At 42.3% G+C, this 15,662-nt stretch overlaps 1 protein-coding gene across 10 annotated transcripts in view; it reads right to left on the reverse strand.

Annotated features, from left to right (window-relative positions):
* EFR3A (EFR3 homolog A) overlaps positions 1–15,662 on the reverse strand; it is a 90,615-nt gene that overhangs the window by 19,393 nt on the left and 55,560 nt on the right. For all 10 annotated transcript variants that reach the window (XM_075743307.1, XM_075743304.1, XM_075743302.1 and 7 more), the window contains 5 exons: positions 15,494–15,658; positions 9,832–9,946; positions 6,386–6,437; positions 3,060–3,232; positions 2,537–2,612 (listed from right to left, as the gene is read on the reverse strand). In XM_075743307.1, coding sequence (XP_075599422.1) covers positions 2,537–2,612; positions 3,060–3,232; positions 6,386–6,437; positions 9,832–9,946; positions 15,494–15,658 — 581 coding nt within the window. The remainder of the gene's footprint in view (positions 1–2,536; positions 2,613–3,059; positions 3,233–6,385; positions 6,438–9,831; positions 9,947–15,493; positions 15,659–15,662) is intronic.

Below are 15,662 nucleotides of genomic sequence, written 5' to 3' on the forward strand. Positions count from 1 at the left end.
ATGGGCAGGGACACCCTCCACTACACCAGGTGACTCAAAGCCCCATCCAACCTGGCCTTGAACACTTCCAGGGAGGGGGCATCCACAGCTTCTCTGGGCAACCTGTTCCAGTGCCTCACCACCCTCACAGGGAAGAATTTTTTCCTTATATCTAATCTAAATCGACCCTGTTTCAGTTTAAACCCATTACCCCTGGTCCTGTTACTCCATGCCCTTGCAAACAGTCCCTTCTCCAGCTTTCCTGCAGGCCCCTTCAGGTACTGGAAGGCTGCTCTAACATCTCCCTGGAGCCTTCTCTTCTCCAGGCTGAACAATCCCAACTCTCTTGGCCTGTCTTCACAGGAGAGGTGCTCCAGCCCTCTCATCATCTTCATGTCCCTCCTCTGGACTCGCTCCAACAGCTCTACATAATTCAAATATTTAGTCTGACAATTAAAATTTTCATCTAGCAAGCTCAGTAAATACAATTTAATCAAACGGTTTTAAATCCTAGACATTGAATTGATGAATTAATTTTTAATTCACTTTGTAAAAAGACACATTATTAATAATTGCCAATGTTGGAGTGTACTTTGTATTTATATTGTTCCAGTATTACTCAAAAGAGGTGCAAATATACCACAAGGAATATTAGCTGTACTAATTTAGCAAGAACATTTATCTTGCAATGCTATGTGAAAGCCGCATAACTGCATATTATTATATATGTAGTATTTTTGCCTCTGGACAAGTTAAATTGCAATTTTTCTGATTTTTATAATTAGAATATTAAATTAAATCAGCACTCTGAATATATACATTTTTTATTTCACAGCTAATAGGAAACAAAACAAAACAGTACGGGATAGCTGTGAGAAATGAATGTATTTTCTCAGGCAGGTAACAGCGATAAATGTTCCAAAACCTGCTTAAGCTAACTTCAGTAATTTGTATTTTTTTGTTTACAAACATACCTACAGATAAACTATAGTCAGTAATGACAGAGCATGCTGATAACTTGTGTTGGTTTTGCGTGGCAAGGTTTTGGTAGCTGGGGGGCTACAGGGGTGGCTTCTGTGAGAAGCTGCTAGAAGCTTCCCCTGTGTCTGACAGAGCCAATGCCAGCCGGCTCCAAGACGGACCCACCGCTGGCCAAGGCCAAGCCAATCAGCACCTCTGTGATAACATATTTAAGAAAGAGAAAAAACAGTTAGAGAGAGCTTTTGCAGCCAGAGAGAGGAGTGAGAAGATGTAAGAACATCTGCAGACACCAAGGTCAGTGCAGAAGGAGGGGCAGGAGGTGCTCCAGGCGCCGGAGCAGAGATCCCCCTGCAGCCCGTGGTGAAGACCATAGTGAAGCAGGCTGTCCCCCTGCAGCCCGTGGAGGGAGGATGAGGGGGTGTAGAGATTCCACCTGCAGCCCGTGGAGGACCCCACGCTGGAGCAGGTGGAGGCACCTGAAGGAGGCTGTGACCCCGTGGGAAGCCCACGCTGGAGCAAGCTCCTGGCAGGACCTGCGGACCCGTGGAGAGAGGAGCCCACGCTGGAGCAGGTTTGCTGGCAGGACTTGTGACCCCGTGGGGGACCCACGCTGGAGCAGTTTGCTCCTGAAGGTCTGCACCCCGTGGAGGAGACTCACGTTGGAGAAGGCCGTGAAGGACTGTCTCCCGTGAGAGGGACCCCACGCTGGAGCAGGGGAACAATGAGTCCTCCCCCTGAGGATGAAGAAGCGGCAGAAACACCATGTGATGAACTGACCGTAACCCCCACTCCCCGTCCCCCTGTGCCGCTGAGGGGGGCGGAGGTTGAAGCCGGGAGTGAAGTTGAGCCCGGGAAGATGGGAGGGGTGGGGGGAGGTGTTTTTAAGATTTGGTTTTATTTCTCATTCCTCTACTCTGTTTTGCTTAGTAATAAATAAGATGAATTCCCTCTCTAAGTTCGGTCTGTTTTGCTCGTGATGATAATTAGAGAATGATCTCTCCCTGTCCTTATCTCGACCCGCAAGTTTTTTTTTTTTATTGTACCTTTTCTCCCCTGTCTAATGAAAGAGGGGAGTGACAGAGCGGCTCTGGTGGGCACCTGGCCCTCAGCCAGGGTCAACCCACCACATAACTATATGCATTTTTTCCCCACATAGAAAATAAGGTGTTTATTGTAAAGAAGCAATTTCATTCCAGATAAGCATCATCTAAAAAAAAAAATAATCTGTTTTTCTTTAGAACCAAACATACTCATAAGTCAACTGTCACAATGTCCTATAAAAACAATCTTGTAAGGAGGTGCATTTTTCAGAATCATGGTTTAGATATACACTGTTCTAATTTCATGCATACAAGGATTTTCACTGAAGACATAAATGAAAATTTTATTCCACAGAACCACCTCTCAAGTATCAAGAGCACGTCAACATTGAAATCACTGTAATTTGAATTAAAATCACTCAATACTGATCTTTACAACTTGTTGCAAAAACACAGTTGTAGAAGAAAAGCAAAGCAACTGGTTCAGTTACTTTATCTGCTTTCTAGACAGAAAATGTAACTTTTTCACCCATTACCTTTTTCATGAAGCTCACGTCTTGCCTTGAAATTTTGTCTCGTTTTATCTTTAGATCAGAAACATCTGGTATTATTCTACAAAGGAAACAAAAATGTCATTTTAGCAAAAAGAAGTTGAAGGGGAAGAGAATATGAAATATATGAACTATTCAAACAAATCTTGAAGCAATTTCCATTTTAATTACATACATGTTTAACAATGACATTCAAATTTCAGTTGAAGAGGAAGAGGCATAAACAGAATTGTGACAACCACGTGGTTTTTTTTTTTTGCTCTACATAAAATACCATATTCTGTCTTCTACAGTTAAACTAGCAGATATTTGGAATGGATTAAGGTATCATGCACTGAGGCTTACCTGTAAAACCCTTGCCATCAATAAATGACACTGAGCACAGTGCATTTATCAAAACGGTACATTAACATTTCATATTAGGAAAAATATTTTACAATCAACAGTACTTATCATTCAAATGTTACACTAGAATTTAAAGTAGGCCAAAGCAAACAAAAAGAATTACCGTATCCCTCTGAGCTTTGCTCTGTTGTCATGCCGATCAATGAGATTATGCAGTATTTCCAAGACCAGCTGCCTTAGCTCAGAGTCTTCCATGAGGGAAGGAGACAATAACGGGTCCAGAAACGGGGGAGGAAGTGCATTAGTTATCGTTGTTGCTTTGTATCCTGAAGTCACCTGTTCATTATTGGGAGTAAAATCAATGCCTGTCATTATTTCATTGTAAGAATTACTTGCTGCTGTCACTCACTTTTTAGTGGGCTTGCTTTGGCATCAGAAAGGTGGATTCAAATTGAGGTACTGAACTCATGTTCACATGAACTCCCCCATCTGTTTTAAAGTGGTATTTCTCAGGATCCTTTACCAACACACTCAAAAGAAAAAAAATAAAGGTATAATTTATGAATTTTTCTTGGAAATTGGCCTATAAAAAGTTGCAGGGTACAAAACGAAGATGGCAATAATTCCAATAGAGATATTTTCCTTTTCAGGCTCTGAGCTGCTCATACATGGTACAGAGTATGCTCATGTGAAGAAAAAAAAGAGAAATCAGGGCCTGTATGTACATCTTAAGACATTTATGGATACTACTTTATTGAAAAAAAGAAAGCAAGCAGCAAACATCACTTTCTTAGGAATCTGGTAACATGGTGGGTTTTTTTCTCTTTTATAATTAATACAATGCTGACTTGCCCCATTCCATTACTTTTATTTAAAGCAAGCTCTGTAAATACATAAGGAAAAGTTAACTTCTATCTGACAGTTCAAATATTAATTACCTGAACATTTACAGCAGTCAGAAATGTTTAAAATTTACTGTCCCTTAAAATGGAAGTTACCAGAATATTACAATCTCAAAACCAAAACAGGTCTCAGAAACTGCCAAGCATAAGCTGTTGAGGATGAGGGGAGCAAAATTATCCAAAATTTAATTAAAATAAGAACAATCACATTTTTATTTAAGACTTTACATAATAATTGTATCTTCATTATGCATATTCCATATCATTACAGCTTTTACACGTGAACTGTGTTGTACTGGTTTTGGCTGGGATAGTAGTTTTTTTTTTTTTATAGTAGAACATATGCTAGAAGTTTCCAACTGGTAACAAGAAAATCAAAGTGACTGTTTCAGATTAAGTCTACTCTTTTTCAGTATACAGGTTTTGGCTGGGACTGAGCTAATTTTCTTCATCGTAGCTGGTATGGGGCTGTGTTTTGGATTTGTGCTAAAAACAGCGTTGATAACACAGGGATGTTTTCATTCCTGCTGAGCAGTGCTGACACAGAGCCAAGGCCTTTTCTGCTCCTCACCCCACCCCACCAGCGAGTAGGCTGGGGGTGCACAAGGAGTTGGGAGGGGACACAGCTGGGACAGCTGACCCCAACTGACCAAAGGGATATTCCATACCATATGACGTCATGCTCAGAATATAAAGCTCGGGGAGGAGTTTGCCAGGGCTGCCGTTGCTTGGGGACTGACTGGGCATAAGTCCACTGGTAGTGAGCAATTGGGTTTTGCAGGGGTTTTTTGTGGTTTGTTTCATTTATTGGTGGGGTGGATTTTTTTGTTTTGGGGTGGGTTTTTTTAATCATTTGTTTTTCCTGATTTTGTTTTTCTCTGCTTCTTTTTTTTTATTTAATCAACTGTCTTCATCTCAACTCACTTTTCTCATTTGTACCCTTTCGATTCCCTCCCCAATCCCCCGGGGAAGAGTGAGCAAGTGATTGGGTGGTACTTTGCTGCCTGCCAAGGTTAAACCACAACATGTGAGCAAGCACTATTCCTACAACATAACTGAAGAAGTTAAAAGGAAACTGGTTGGCAGAGTAGCATGAGGGCACATGAAGGTATCTAATCAATCATTCTGAAAATGGAAAATTACTAATATTACAAGAAATAAGGCTGCAAATATAAGTACATACTTTTAATGTAGTGCCAGATTTTAACTGCCTATACAACATTAAGTTATCTGCCTGTGTGTATGCACAACAGACTAATTATTTTAGGAAGTATTATTCTTTTGTAAAGGACACATAATGTACAATGCTCACTCAGTTCAGTACGCAGAAAAGGCAGAGTTCATCAGTTTGTAGTTCTTTATTATGTGCAGACAACACCTTATATACCACAATAAAAGCTTTGCTCTCAACACAAACTCCTTATTTTTTTCCACAATATTTATCAATATCTGAGTAATTCATTAAGCATCAAAACATTGACTTTCACATATTTGTGCCGTGATGGGATTTTACCTCCATATTCTAAAAGAGAATCCAAAACCATATTCAGTGTCAAAAATGTTAAATTCCTTCCACACGGACAATTGGAATCCCTTAAAGCATACTTACAGGTTATGCAGTATCCCAAATAATGAGAACAATTCTCACCAACTTTGATGGAAATTTTTTAAACTGGTGAGATGAATATTGTAGAAACAGTTTAGGCATAGCTGAGTCTATCTTTAATGAAGACAATGTGCAAAATGACCCCCTGAGGTCCTTTCTAACGTGTTTTCTATCCTTAAATTGCACCTGTGAATGCTCAGCTCTTCTGCAAGCCAGAATCTAGGATTTCATATTCTGACAAGGAAAGAATTTTAAGGTTTAACTGATTTGCCTAACACCACACACAAATTTCATGTCAAAGCAGTGATAGAAACTCATTTGCCAGGAAAGCATTCTACTGTTTTAGTCATTCTTATGCTATATCCCTTACTTCAGTCACTAAACAGTTTTCAGCTTCTGCAACAAAACAGGCCAGTATCCTCCAGGCAAGAGCCTCCTTTACTATCCACTTCTGACTCTTACCATCAGTATGTATTTCCTGAAATACTCTTTACAGTTGAAAAATGTATTTGTGATAAAACAGATAATTATACCTTACAAGAAACTTGGGAAATACTAGGAAGGAAAGCACAATGGTGCCTAGGCATCCATTCCTAGTTTTAAAAATACAAGCTATTCTACTAATTACAGCTTTTCTGGTGTCAGACACAAAAGTGATTTCACTTTCACATTGCCAGCACTGCTGGCAGAAATAGTCAACTCAACCTACTCTATGATGTTCTTTTGGATCTACAGATCCAATTATAACTAATATTCACTAAAGTGCTCTAAGAGATGGGGGAATATTTCTTAAGCTGCTTGTGACAGCATTTTCCCAACTTACACTACAATTTTACCCAGTACAATTACAGATGTATGTAATAAGAAGGTATGTTTCATTTCATAATGCAAGTTGTAATACTGTACTTACATGTATAAATGCATACATAAAGTGAAACATTGTGTCCTTATAACATAATATACTGAACACAGAGGGCTTACCATAAGTAAAGATCTCAGTAACATGATTTGAATCCTCCTAGTTCCCAAATCTCTACAATTGAGAAAAAAAAAAGTTGAAAATTAGTTTCTTTGCATATCTTCAAAATATTATAGAATCACAGAATGGTTTGGGTTGGAAGGGACAGCAAAGATCATCTAGTTCCAACCCCCTTGCCAGGGGCAGGGACACCCTCCACTAGACCAGGTTGCCCAAAGCCCCATCCAACCTGGCCTTGAACACTTCCAGGGAGGGGGCATCCACAGCTTCTCTGGGCAACCTGTGTCAACGCCTCCACCACCCTCACAGTCAAGAATTTCTTCCTTATATCTAATCTAAATCTACCCTCTTTCAGTTTAAAATCACTCCTCCTTGTCCTATCACTACACTCCCTGATAAACAGTCCCTCTCTAGCTTTCCTGTAGGCCATTTCAGGTACCAGCAGGCTGCTATAGAGTCTCCCTGGAGCCTTCTCTTCTCCAGGCTGAACAATCCCAACTGTCTCAGCCTGTCTTCATAGGAGAGGTGCTCCAGCCCTCTCATCATCTTCATGTCCCTCCTCTGGACTTGCTCCAACAGCTCCATGTCCTTCTTATGTTGGGGACCCCAGAGCTAGATGCAGCAATTAGTTATTCTACTTCAGACATTATTCTAACAACTACGTTTTTGACAAGTGAATATGGTAGTCTCGGGAGGGATGCTGGATGACCACAAATAAGGGGCAAATATCTCCAAATAAGGTGCAGTAACAAAATGTTTTGAAAGGGACATTTATAGGAAGGCTTAAAAAACAAAGCACATACAACTATAAAACCAGTAAATTATATATGTGAAGGAGATCTAAATCTAAATGTTTCATACTCTTTGAATCTGAAATGTTCAACTGCTACGTGCTTGACTTAATTTTCTCAAGCATGTAATTGAGTCTTCCAAAACCAGCACACTTCTTGTTTGAATCAGACCCCAAAACTTCGAAAGTGAAATAAAGTTATCCGTAAAATCAGCAAGAAAAACTGAAAGAACCCTCACTTTTCAGATCACAGGAAGGTACGCAGAACACCACTTAACTTGTTCTTCATCTGTTCTCATTTTCCATGTGCTGGTACTAAAAGAAGTTAAATACCTATTGGTATGTAGTCACATCTGCACTGTTCTTGCAAGATCTTACAAGATAAAACTGCACTTGGAATGAATTGTTCCATCCAAGGAGACTCTTTCAAGAAAGTAAAAAAGGTACAAACCCTTTTGTCCACCAAATAGCATTAGGAAAGAGCAAGCCTCTTCACAAAAGCTGGCCCCAACGTAACAGTGGAAACTTCCATCTGGCTATATCCGTTGGCAATATCATTCAAATGTACAGCAGAGACCAACTTTTCCGGTAAGTAATGCAAGACTATCAGCAGCGAAAGCCTGCTCTATTCAGAATGACATGTGCACATCATGCTAACATACTACTGTGGGGTGCCGGACTTATCCAGGCTTGTTGGTGCCGAATACAGGGCCGTTATGACCCAGCAGAAGGGGCCCTGGGGGAGTCCAGCTTGGGCGAGAGCAGGGATTGAGCAACTTGCTTATCTTGCGCTGATAAGCACTGGACCTGAACAGGGGCAGGAGATGAGCAATTTGTTCATCTTAACAAGATGCAGCGCCTGACGGGTCTGCTCCTTAATCAACTAAGTGACGCCTGGGGTGAGGGGGAGCCTTCACAGCTCGACGTTACTTTGGTAAAACTAAACAGACCACCGCTCCTCTGTACTGAACGCCTTTGTTCTCTGCCACTTCCCCCCCCACAGCCCCCATCAACTGCACAACAAGCCTTGTTAAGGGCCAATCGACACACAATACCTGACTTAGTCCCACCTCGCCAAAAGTATAAATCTGGCATTTAGAATCCTCTTTTCTGAGGACGAGAACTCCAACTATCCGGACGGGTCGACGGGCCTGGACCTCTCTCCTCCCCAAGCAGGGACACCTCTTTGGTAAGACTTGCGCATCCGATTATGTCAGATGTTACCCCGGGAAAACTATCATTAACAAAAGCGCTGAACTATTAACTTGAGCTCAAAATCGTTGCAGTTAGTGCATTTATCAACGGCAATTCTGAACTTTTATATCTGTCGCTTCAATAAATTACCTATTTTTTCTTTTCAACTTTGTGAAACTGTTTCAGTGAAAGTCCTTGGTGGGGCTCTGACCGGCAAACGTTGACTCTGATAAGTGGCTACACACATAACCCTTTAGACATAAACCGTTGACCAAGTCTGGGACTAAGACTGGACCTAGCCGCACCTAGGCTCCTCTGTGAGAAGGAGTTTAGAAAGCAAGGGGGTCCTTTCTGAACCTCGTGACTCAACGGGAGGGCCTCCCTCAGCCACATATCAGACTTGTACCTTTTCACGCGACAACTACTCAGTCCCATATTTACAAAAAATCCCATAAAGGAAAACTGTGTAATTAAAAAAAAAAAAGAACCCCTACACAAATTGGTAATTCAAGTACAGAATTCTAAATGGATCCGTATTTCAAATACCTTCTTAATGATATGTAACTGCCTGGCACAGACATTTCTATCTTCCATGGAAGGTCCCATGCTGCAGGGACACAATACTATATGAAAAACTACCAAGAAGCCAGGCAAATGACAGCTGAGTTCCTACTTAAGGTTGCAGGTGATCAGACATATGTGGTACAAAGTGTCCATGCATACCTGGAAAGAATAGCTGCAATCTTTTCAGTGATTTTCTCCATACTGAGGAAAAGCAGTCCTTAAAGGTAGTTATTCATGTTATGGGGGAAAAATATTACTTCAGCATATGGCAGCTTTTTAATTATGGGTTTATTACAGGAGTCTGCCCACCTATAGCTTTTTCCTATTTCTAAATAAATAGGGAAAACGTAAACCAAAACAAATTCACTGGAATTTCTGTAGTTTACTTCTTAATCTGAAGCCAGCTTGTACAGAATGAAGAAAAAACAAAAACCTTTTGTAAATTATGCAGCTACTTGAAAAAAAAATGTAGTCATAGTTCAATTTCCCTCATTCACAAGGCCAGGCCAAGCCCCCAAACCTATAAAAACTGGAGAGCACCAGCGAACAGGGTATGGTGCAGGAGGCACCATATAAGGCACACATATAAGAAGTTATGGAATTAACTAACCATCATTAAGTAGATAATTTCAGAAACATTTGTACAGATGTGGAGAGAAGAAATATTTTTGTGCAAAATAAATTGCATTCCAATCAGATATTTTCTATCAGTAATCTGTCTGGAGATTGATTTCACACTACTGAAACTATGTTTGCCTTAATTCTGCATGGCATTAAATACAGTCCCTAATGAGTGAGAATTTGCATTTCACTTTTCTTAATTTTTTTCACTTTGTAATTTATCAAGATTCTAAAATCTAAATTTTTAATTGGAAATTAAAAAATGTAGGATATACAAACCCAAGGTGACTGGTATCCAGCGATTGTGAAGTTGTCCCCAAAACAGGTACTTTTCCCATAATGAACATCATAATCTCTGATCTCTGGTAATCTGGGAGATTGCTTCCAAAAAATCCTAAATAAAAATGGAATGAAATCACCGAAGGAAAGAGATATAGGGCCCTTCTCTTTATAAGGAAACCTTTATTAAATACAAGGAATACATTTACGAGGTCAAAATAGATGAAGAATAAAACTATGATTTGGTTTAGGGCATAATACTCACATGTTCATTTCTGATGAATGGCTTTAGAGTCTTTTCATGACACTCACTTTCTTCTTTGAATCCTAAAACTGTCTAATTTTATCCTCCTTAAAATATATAATTTAAAAATTAAATACGTGACATCTGTCAATTTGTAACTAGCAAGGAACTGGAAGCGTTTCTCACGGAACACAGTGTTGTTACTTTGGTCTGTTCTTAAGTCACCATGAAATATTAGAGGTGTGCGAACACAAATCTCAGAGATATACAAGTATTATTGTTATTACTTTAATTGAAGAGTGCTGAGTCCAGCAGCTCCGGTGTGGCACAATCAGTAGCGGAAAGCTCCCAGAGGGTTTCCTGAACTGAGGAACCTCAGAGAAGCAGAAAGCACCAACTGGCAGCTTCCATGACAGCGGCTGAGGAGACCTGGACAGGGCCAGGCCAAGCCCCCAAACCTATAAAAACTGGAGAGCACCAGCGAACAGGGTATGGTGCAGGAGGTGGCATGCAGGAAGGGTGCTCTAGCTCTGCCGGCTCGACTGGGGAGCAATGGTATCTAACAGGCAGAAAGCCGTGGCCCTTCTAAGCTCTCCACCCACCGTGACTGATGCAGCTTCCCAGACAGAGCTCCGACGGGAACATGCTGCCACCCAGGTGTCAGGCTGCAGGCTGTGCCCTGCTCCAGTGAGCACAGCTGTGGGAGGTGTGCCCAGGTAGGGGAATTCCACCGCTCCATGACAGAGCTCCAGGAGGAGGTAAGTAGGTTGAGGAGTATCAGGGAGTGCAAGAGAGAGAAAGACAGACTACCAGAACCGCACCCTACCTTCCCTGGGACAGACCTGTCAGGCAGACAGGACGCATGATACGGAGGACTCCCTACCCTCTGTCTACCCAGAAGAACACAGTGACTTAAGGGATAGGTGGCAATGGCGAGAAGTTCCTGCCTGGTGCAGCAGGCGTGTCTCCTCCATGACACCTCCACCTTGCCAGGTGCCCTTGTATAACAGGTATGAGGCTCTGCAAGTGGAACTGAACAATGACGAGGACGATGGTTCATCTACGTTGAAGGTGTCGCCAAGGTTAAGCCAGCCTATGCCCTGTGTCAAAACTACTTCCATAAAGAAAAAAAGTCGGGTCATTGTTGTAAGGAGACTGTATCCCGAGGGGAACAGAAAGGCCAATACGCAGACCAGACCCTTCTTAGGGAAGTCTGCTGCCTCCCTGAGTTAAAAATGTGAAGAGAAAGCTTCCTACCCTGGTACAGGTCTCAGGTTTATTATCCATTGTTGATTTTTCATGTAAGCAGTGATGAATCTGCAATAAGAAGTCCAAGGGTGATCGAGACTTCAGGGCCTCGGGACAACTGGTTAAGGGATCAGGAGCACAAGTAGTGTTCTCCTCTATCCTTCCAGTTGCAAGGAATGATGAGGGAGGAAACAGGAAGAGACAGCAGATCAATACCTGGCTCCAAGCCTGGTGTCACCAGCAGGATTTTGAGGTTTTTTATCACAGGTCAGTCTACACAACACCAGGCCTGCAGGCAACGGACGGGGTACACCTGTATCAAAGTGGGAAAAGGATCTTTGTGCAGGAGTTAGCAGGGCTCACTGAAAGAGCTTTAAACTAGAATTGATGGGGGCAAGGGAGAAAAACAGGTTCACTAGAGATAAGCCAAGGGGAGGGCAAGCCAATGTTTGAGGAACGTGTGCTAGCGAGGTCCTTCAGTCTGCTCCACGATGTGCTGAGTACACTGCAGCACATTTGAAATGTCCTTGAACTAATGCGCACAGCATGAGGAATAAGTAAGAGGAGTGAGAAGCTTTGGCCCGGTCCAGAGCTATGACATCACTGGCATAAGTGAAACCTGGTGAGATTAGCCCTGTGAGTGGTGTGCCACGATGGATGGTTGTAGGCTCTACAGGAGGGGCAGGCAGGGCAGGCGAGGCAGGGGGGTGTTGCTTTATGTAAGGGAGAGGTTGGACTTTCTGGAGCTTACAGTTGGCAACGACACAGTTGAGAGCCTCAACTCATGGGTAAGCATGCAGGCGAAAGCAAATAAAACCAATGTTCTTGCAGGGTTCTACTATCGACCACTCAGTCAGGATGACGACACTGATGAATTATTCTACAAGAAATTAAGGGATATCTCTATATCAGCTGCCCTTGTCCTTATGAGTGATTTTAACTTCCCACCCATCAATGGGGAGTATCATACACCAGATACAAACACATCCAGGGAATTTCTGAAGCTTGTTGAAGATAACTTCTTGGTGCAGGTACTAAGGGAGCCTACTGGAAAAGATGCCCTCCCAGATTTGTTGTTTGTAAACAGAGAGGGACTTGTGGTCAAGTGGTGATCGGTGGCTATCTTGGTCACAGTGACCACAAAACAGTTGAGTTTCAAATTGTTGGTGACAGAAGAAAAACTGCCAGCAAAACTTTGACCCCAGATATGTGGAGAGCAGACGTCAGGCTGCTGAAGGCACTAGTTAGTAAGGTCTCCTAGGAATCTGCTTTTGAAGGTATTGGGGTCCATGAATGCTGGTCGTTTTTTAAGAGCCGTCTCTTAAGAGCACAGGAGCAGGCAATTCCAAAGTGTCGGAAGTCAAGCTAGCAGGGCAGAAGGCTGGCTTGGCTGAGTAGGGATCTTCTGGAACTTAGGCAAAAAAGGAAAGTGTATGGACATTGGAAGCAAGGACAGGTGACACATGAGGACTACAGAGATGCTGTTCGCCACTGTAGGTAGAAGATTCAGGCATCCAAAGCTCGATTAGAGATCAAGCTGGCCAGCACAGTGAAGGACAACAGAAAGAGCTTTTTAAACATGTTAACAGCAAAAGGAGGATAAGAGATAACATTGGTCCATTACTTGATGAGGTTGGTCACCTCACAAATAGGGACGTAGACAAAGTGGAGAGGTTTAATGCCTTCTCCGCCTCTGTCTTCAACACTGATGATGGCCCTGGAACCCATGGAGCCCTGTGTTGGAAGACTGTGACTGGGGAGATGATAAACTCCCAACTGACATTGAACTTGTATGAGACCTGCTGCTCTGGCTGTGGCCCGATGGGATTTGTCCCAGGGTACTGAAAGAGCTGGTTGATGTTGTCGTGGGACCTCTCTCCATTATTTTTCAATGGTCTTGGGAGTCTGAAGTGGTCCCAGTCAACTGGAAGCTGGCAAATGTCCCAATTTTCAAGAAGGGTAAGAAGAAACACCCTGGTAGCTACCAGCCCGCCAGTCTCACTTCAGTGCCTGCTAAAATTATGGAGAACGTTATCCTGAGAGTTACTGAAAAAACACTTGAGAGTCAACGTAGTCATTGGTCACAGCCAGTATGGGTTCACAAGGGGAAATTCCTGCTTAATTTCCTTTTTTGACAAGGTCACTCAACCAATTGACCAAGGGAAGCCAGTAGATGTGATGGGTTTGGATTTTAGCAAGGCTTTTGATACTGTCTGTCATAGTATCCTTCTGGACAAAATGTCCAGCACACAGCTAGACAATCCCACAATACGTTGGGTGAGCAAACGGCTGACAGGTCAGACTCAGAGTTATAGTAAATGGGGTTACATCAGGCTGGCTGCCAGTCACCAGTGGGGTTCCCCAGGGCTCAATTTTAGAGCCAGCGCTCTTTCGTGTTTTTATAAAGGATCCGGACACAGGAATGAAATGTATATTAAGTAAGTTTACTGATAATACTAAAGTAGGAGGAGCAGTGGACTCCATCGAGGGTAGAGAGGCCTCGCAGAGAGATCTGCATAGACTAAAGAGCTGGGCAATCACCAATTGTATGAAATTCAACAAGAACAAGTGCCAGATTCCGCATCTGGGACAGGGTAATCCTGGTTATACATACAAATTGGGGGATGAGAGGCTGGAGAGCAGCCCCATGGAAAGAGATCTAGGAGTCTGGGTTGATGGCAAGTTGAATATAAGTCAATAGTGTGCCCTGGCAGTGAAAAGGGCCAACCATGTCCTGGGATGCATCAAGCATAGCATCGCTAGCTGGTCGAGGGAGGTGAGCGTCCCACTCTACACTGCACTGGTGTATTGTCCTGTGTGCAGTTTTGGGCACCTTCACATAAGAAGGACATCAAACTACTGGAGTGTGTCCAGAGGAGGGTGACCGAGATGGTGAAAGGTCTTGAGGGCAAGACTTATGATGAGCGGTTAAGGTCACTTGGCTTGTTCAGCTTGGAGAAGAGAAGGCTGAGGTGTGACCTCATTGCAGTCTATAACGTCCTCGAGGGGGCAGCAGAGGGGTAGGTGCTGATCTCCTCTCTCTGGTGACCAGTGACAGGCATAAGGAAATGGAATGAAGCTGCATCAGGGGAAGTTCTCACTGGACATTAGGAAAAGTGAGAGGATGGTCTCTTCAGTGAGAGGGTGGTCAGAACAGGCTCCCCAGGGAAGTCATCACAGCACCAAGCCTGTCAGAGTTCAAGGAGTGTCTGGACAATGCCCTTAGTCATATCGTTTCGTTTTAGGTAGTCCTATGAGGAGCAGGGAGTTGGACTCAATGATCCTTATGGGTCCCTTCCAACTTGAGATATTCTATTCTATTCCATTGCTGTGCAATAGTATAAATGTAGCTTTGACAGAAAGAAGTTTTACTTTAAAAGGTTGAGTTGTGGGGTTTTGGGGATTTTTTGGGGGGGAAGGTAACATTTTAACTTGGAGTTTTACTGTTACGGTGAGAAATAATCTACTATATATTTGCTACAGCTCTCGAAAGCTTCAAGGCATAAGCAAAGGCACAGATCAGTGAACAGTATTTAAGTTACATTCCTCCTTGTTCTTTAAGTAAAGGAACAGACATCATAAATGGACTGCAATATATATATTACTACCATTAAAAAAAACTTGGAAAAAAGGGAGAGGCTATTTTAATTAAATCATTTACAGAAACCGTTGCTCTCATTTTCAGTATTGTGCTTAAAAGTACTTTAGTTAAGTCACGGTAGCACAACTGGCCATTAGATGTCATTGTTGTAGCTATGTTTAACATTGGCTTCTACAAATTTACAAGTAGTACCTACTAAAATATATTACTGTATATGTTTGCTTGCAATATGGTTTTCATAAAAGGACTAACATTAGTTCTGTACCAAAGGTACAGAATGATGTCTATATTTCAAGGTCCATACAATAAAATAACCAACAAATTTATTATAAGTCCACTAGCTTTTTTAATTTTCATTGTGTTTCTTGGCTATTTGCTCAGTTAACAATTAAAAGAATAGTCTTTCAGCAGTCAAATCCGTAAAGTGAGCCTGAGATTCAGAAGTACAATCAGAGATACCACACTTGCTACTATTCCTTTTTGATTCAAGCTGGTTTAATACCATCTCATTGAGGAAAGGGGAGAAGGGAAGGAATTTTTAGTGAGCCTGTGTTACTGTCATTACTCACCAATTGTTTGAATAATAGCATTCTGGACAATTCTCTCATCACTCTCCTTGGAGCTTGTGCTGAAAGTGGCGCTTCCTGCTGAACTGCGCCTATCGCCCAGCTCAAAGTCAACACTGATGCGTAAGTGCTTCAACAAGGTATTAAAAACCTCCAGAACTGTTGGGCCTGG

Source organism: Balearica regulorum, chromosome 2 (assembly GCF_011004875.1).
Source record: "Balearica regulorum gibbericeps isolate bBalReg1 chromosome 2, bBalReg1.pri, whole genome shotgun sequence".
Taxonomy (NCBI): domain Eukaryota; kingdom Metazoa; phylum Chordata; class Aves; order Gruiformes; family Gruidae; genus Balearica; species Balearica regulorum.